The following is a 6,079-nucleotide window of genomic DNA, read 5'->3' as shown; positions in this document are numbered from 1 at the left end:
TTACATGAAACGGGAAGAATGTGTGGCTCCGATACCGGGGCGACCGTGCTTGACTGGCTTGTAGGTGATGGAGAACTCCCCCAGGTAGTGACCACACATCTCAGGCTTGATTTCAACCTGGTTAAAGGTCTTGCCGTTGTACACGCCGACCATGGAGCCAACCATCTCAGGCAGGATGATCATGTCCCTCAGGTGGGTCTTGACAACCTCGGGCTTCTCCATGGGGGGAGCCTCTTTCTTGGCCTTACGCAGGCGCTTCAGGAGAGACTGCTGCTTGCGGCGCAGGCCACGGTTCAGCCTCCTCCTCTGGCGGGCACAGTACAGCTGCATCAGCTGCTCATAGGACATGTCCAGAAGCTGGTCCAGGTCAACACCCCTGTAGGTGAACTTCCTGAAGGTACGCTTCTTCTTGATCTCGGTATCAGCCATCTTGCCTGAAATTCCGGGGGAAAGATTATATTATAACACCTGTAATAATATAAAGCGTTATAGACTGTGGTTCATCGACAGTAGTAGCCTACATTCCTGAAGAGTAAGTAAACAGTTTGTTGTATTTGCTTTGTAGTCTTGCAGATGTGGTATTGTTGCTATTTTAATTCAATGCATTTATTGATTACATTTTTTAAAACCACATTACTCCAACAATATCATAACTATGTTTTACTCTTATAGCCATTAGGTACACTGTACACAGTGTAACAATAAAGCAACATTGAACTTGTCTTGAACCTTGAACATTAGTGTGCAGGGATGAGAATATTCACATTATTATGATACTATTGATACCAGTTGCATTAACGATTCTGCTGATCGGTCCAATTCTTTTGTTGATTCCCTCATTGATTCCTGATAATTTTTTATTGTGGAAAAAGGGTAGGCCTGCACTGGTTTTCAACAGCTTTATTTATTAGCCCTCACACACACACACACACACACACACACACACACACAGCCCTAGTTTACTCCTCTTATTACATGTTTCATTCTACTGCTTCTGATCACTCATGTTTGGATTTTCCTCACAGGTTAAAGATATGTGCCGGGAGTCGATGCTGTGAGTGAGGATGATGATGACGGTGCATGTGCAGGGTGATCACAAGGTGTGGCTGTGCTCGCTGCGTTGGACAGGACGTCAGCTGACACACACCTCCTCCTCTGTCCCACACCCCCTTCCCCGGCCCCCCTGCGAGGTGGTCGTCTTCGGGATTCTTCGGGACGGAGTGTGGCACCACTTCTTGAGAGGCCAGATAGGAGCCCAGCACTTCATCCAGGCCTTCAGACAGTTCTGTTCTGACCTGGTGAGTTCATTTCTCACCACCAGTCTTCTGTAAACTCTCAGAGTTTAAATCTTGTAAGGGACCATTACTGTATATCACTTAGCATGAACTCATAGATGTGAGAATTCTTCTTCTAAACTAATCCCTGTGGTTACATACATTAAAAAGGTTGTTGGCCTATAATTAAATTGGCGTATAGTCTCCAGATACAAAACAGTGTGGGTAATTACAGTAGTAAACAGCTTGACATGTTGTCATGTTTTGATTGGACCCTAGGCAGGGATATCTTCCTATTCACTTTGAGAAACATTCTCAAAGTCCTCACGCCTAACTAAACTCCAGGCCATGACAATACAAACATTATTTGTGGATACAAATTCAAAAACAGTAGTTTTCAAATTTTATTTGAAAATGTTTTAGTAAAGTCAAGTGTGCTGCTTCCTAAAATATATGCTACCTGGACCGAAAATCAATACTGTTTTGGATTTGAATGAATTAAGAGCAACCTTCTTGATGACAAACTCACAATTTAAACAGTAAGCTATATAACTGTAACTGTCTGGTGAATCTAGATGTTGTTTCAATTTGCTGTTCTGAATTATTGACCATAAACAATCATAATTCTCTGTATGAACAGGAATCCACCTTGGTAAGACAGTACCATCTAGTGTTTAAATCAGTGTACTACAGCTTAGCATCTTATGAGTTGAGAAGGGGTATCTGAAAAAAAATGTAATACAGTCCCACATGGAAATGGTTAGAATGACACCACTAGCATAATTCACATTTATGCAAAACATTTTCCTACATGCAGAGTGCTGGCACCTAAACCTATTGCTTTGTAAATGGACTACGGTCTATATGTTGCTAATGTCTCTTAGGAAGCACATTGGTTCAACTGCTAATGTTTTTAAACGTGCTATATAAATAAACTTGCCTTGACTTGACCTGTAAAGCCTAATGATGAGCCATGTAGCTGACGAAGATGAGTAGCAGCTCCTCCGTAACATTGAGAGAATTCTCATATATCACACACCTATTATAATGCTGTATAAAGAATACTGTGTCAGGTCTCATTCAATGCATTTCTTTTGCAGATCAATTTATTCTTCAGTGACATCTACTACATATTTCTACCACTTTTTCGAGTCACGTGTTCAAATACTGGATTCTTATTGGCTAAATTCCGGAGGTTATGACAGAACAACTGCCGCAAAGTTGTGTGAGGACTTGTCCGAGATCAATGCGCCTCAGTGTACATCCGGGGACTTCAGGAGGTAGTCGGAACACCTTTCCCCCAACCAACAAATGACCGTGGCAACGGTCCTATGTTTACTAACGTGCATGCTATAGTCGCCGATTTATTTGGATCCAATGCAATCCGCCAACTTTAAAGCCCCTTTTCTCTGAACCTATGCCTTTCTGGAAGCGAACAGCCTCTATTTACGGCCGGAACGGTACTTCTAACTGACGTTAGCTTAGCTGTAAGCTAGACGCATGGATTAGTATGGAGTTGGCGCCATCTGTTGGTGAGTAGAAGATGTTGTTGGTGGAACTATCTGCTGTCTCGCGGAAGTTTTATAGGCAATAATGATTGTAACTTAAGATCCTTGCAAGTTACAACTATGTGTTTTCTTTCATGTATAAGGGAAAAAGTGGTAGAAAAGCTATTTACCACTCGGGGTCGGACATTATGCTCTGATAATGTCCTGTGTGAGGGTGTTATCGGACTCGGCTTCGCCTCGTCCGATCACCCCCTCACACAGGACATTATCAGAGCATAATGTCCTCTCACTCGGGGTAAATTGCTTACATAACTCTGATTCTAGATCATAGAATGTTTTCATCCATTGAAGAGTGCCTGCTAAATGAACACATGAAAGCAAATATCCTTTTTACATACATTCTAATGCTAAACACAAAAATAAGGCATCATTATAATTTATTGGTGTGGAGTATAGTAAAACAGATGCATCCCTGCAGGAAAACCCTATCCTTCTGGGATGTTTCACTGCTAAAGAAATGGTCTTTTATCCATAATTTCTATAGTGCTCCAGCATGAAGGCCTTGGCATCCAAGTTCTCCTTTTACATGGGTTTCCTGACCTTCCTTGTGTGGACCATCACACTCTACGTGTTCCTGCGGCAGCTGTGGTTCGAGAGGAGCTTTTTGGCACATCTGTCCAGTGGCCTGAACATTGCGCTCAGTCAACATGAACTGGAGGAAGACGGGAAGAACTTGAAAAAGGAGAGATCCGCACTATTCAACCTGAACCACCCTCACCACAAAGGTACACAGCTAATGGCAGTTGTTCCATAACATCATAACTGTGCGCAGTATGTTGCTACTTGCTTGAGCATATAATGGCACGCAGCACTGTCACTATAACACACCTGATTGCACCGCAGTACAAAGTCGTGCAAACTTGTTGCAAACTTGTTGTAAGATTTTAGATCAGAGGTAGTCATAGCATATCCTGGTCAAATGATTGGTTTAACCTCTTTCAAATGACCAGAATTATGATCCTTTTGAAGTTGACAGGACTACATCATTTCTTCCATCTTTGTGACTAGCCACATGTAATATCACTGTAAAAAATATCAGGGATATCTGTGCAGTGTAGCCTAATGCCCTAATCCTAATTTCATGTAGGTCAGTGTCATGATCTTCATATATGGAGATGAATGTAAACTTCACAATCAAAACATAAATACTAGGGTGTGTCAATTACAAAACGAATACCTAACTAGTATATCGATCTAAATTGATTACCGGATAGATACAGTCAGATATATACAGTAATTTCCATTGCCTCCTCTTAATGAAAGGTTACGGTATTGTCGTGTCCTATAAGGAACTCCAGGCCGCCCTGTGATTGGCTGGGTTGGTTGTCAGGTAGATTTGTATTGTGTCGCATTAATCGCATTGAGCCTTTGTAGAAGGAATTATTTGGCATTGAAGGAGAAGATCTACCATGGCCCGCAATGGACCCTGCTGAACCGCCTATGTACCGGGGTCGGCTGCTTCAAATGGCCTATGAAGAAGTGGGGCCTATGGCTGACAGCACAGCATGCAAGTACAGGGAGCTTCAGCAGACTGCCGACCACAAGAACTTCAGTGGAGGGCCTCTTCCTAGTGGGACCAGAGATGAGGGCGTGGCTGCACATCTACACTGAGTTGGACACTTGATGACGATACACAAAATGCACTGGTGTAGAGGCCCCATGGAAGGGCCCTAATGCGGTGTGTTGGGCCGGGTACAGGCCCTTCTGAATGACTGAGACCACCACCTCGAAGTGTTCAGAGAACTCACATAAAACACAGTCATAATGCCATTTACCCTTGAAAAGACAAACCAATCCATCTCCATCATGGTATACGTAAACATGGTTTACAGAAATTAACTCAGCACAAAAAGAAAGGAAACTCGACTTCAGTCCATTATTTATCCCCTTTATTAATACCAATTCGTATTGTGTTTTATATCATTCGTTGATTTGTCACCTTTACAACGAGGTACAGTTTGTAAGCATCGGGCATTCGTGGAATGAGCACCACAGCCAAACGTGTGGGTAGCGCTGACCCAAAATTTGCCAACATTCGGTCCATTATATCTCCCCTTTAATTATGCCAAATGGTATTGTGTTTGATATCATTGTTATCGTTGATTTGTCTCCTTTTTTAACGGGGTACAGCTTGTAAGGATCTGGCATTCTTGGAATGAGCAACACAGCCAAACGTGTGGGTAGAGCCCATCCAAAAAATTTGAAAATCGCCTGGCAGGCCTGCAATACTGTTCTTTTGGTGTTCACCTTTGTTGCTTGGAGCCTTGGAGCATTGAATGATTGCATTCTCCCACAGTAATAAAGAAAATTTAAAAAAGCAACAAATATTGGCCATTTTTATACTTTGTTAATGTTAAGCTCAGTTTCTGGGAAGTCCAAAACAAGAGTAAATGCCAGCAGAACAGTATTGGAAGCCATTTTGGCAAAATTGTGGTCAGCGCTACCCACACGTTTGGCTGTGGAGCTCATGCTTCGAATGCCTGTTGCTTACAATCTGTACCTAGTTGTAAAGGTGACGAATAAATGATGAAAATTATATAAAACACAATACAATTTGGTATTATTAAAGGGGAGATATAATGGACCAAAGTCAAGTTTCCTTTCTTTTTGTGCTGAGTTTATATTATTGGTATTGTAATTTTCTTTACTTTTTCTTTATAGGTTTTATTTTATAAAGAAACATACATACATTTATGTGTGTGTGTATGGGGGAAAATCAATAAACATATTTAAAAAAATTAAATCTGAAGGTGAGACAGTGAGCATATTTGACTGCCTTTTAAAAATGTATCATGCATTCACAAAAGCTGGCTTAACTGTCCCATAGTTGTTTAAAAGGTTCATTATTCAATAAATGTAGTTAAAATCGAGTAAGTAAATTAAATGTTTATGGTTAAAAAGAATGGAAAAAAAACATTTGGGAAAGCGAATATATTTTTTAGGACCCTTTATACAGTTACACCGGCGATTTTTGTATGTATTTATCATAGACTGTAGAAGGTATATTCAATCTGAGTTCTTAAGGTTGCCGTTCGTGTATCGCGTCACTATGGACATCACTTAAATCAAATGTTCATACCAGATACAAAATAATAATATATATACTTAAAATGTGTAAAGAGGTCAGCGTCAGACCTGAATGTTAAAGCGGACATGTCGGGTCGGAACGAGACTACGTGAGACTAAGTGGAACCCGAGCCTTTGTCTCTGCTGCACGTCTCCTATTTCTTTGTGTTT

The 6,079-nt window shown here is 41.2% G+C and overlaps 1 protein-coding gene across 1 annotated transcript; it reads right to left on the bottom strand.

Annotated features, from left to right (window-relative positions):
* On the bottom strand, window positions 1–448 carry LOC308287331 (small ribosomal subunit protein uS19; the record flags this gene model as incomplete). Its single annotated transcript, XM_080728470.1, has 1 exon — window positions 1–448. The coding sequence occupies exon 1, from the start codon at window positions 427–429 to the stop codon at window positions 1–3; it is 429 nt and encodes a 142-aa protein (XP_080584596.1). The 5' UTR covers window positions 430–448.
* Window positions 449–6,079: the final 5,631 nt, after the last annotated feature.

Source organism: Nannobrachium achirus (assembly GCF_963921795.1).
Source record: "Nannobrachium achirus genome assembly, chromosome: 1".
Lineage (NCBI taxonomy): Eukaryota > Metazoa > Chordata > Actinopteri > Myctophiformes > Myctophidae > Nannobrachium > Nannobrachium achirus.
The sequence above is the reverse complement of the archived record's forward strand: the minus strand, read 5'-3'. Positions and strand labels throughout refer to the sequence as shown.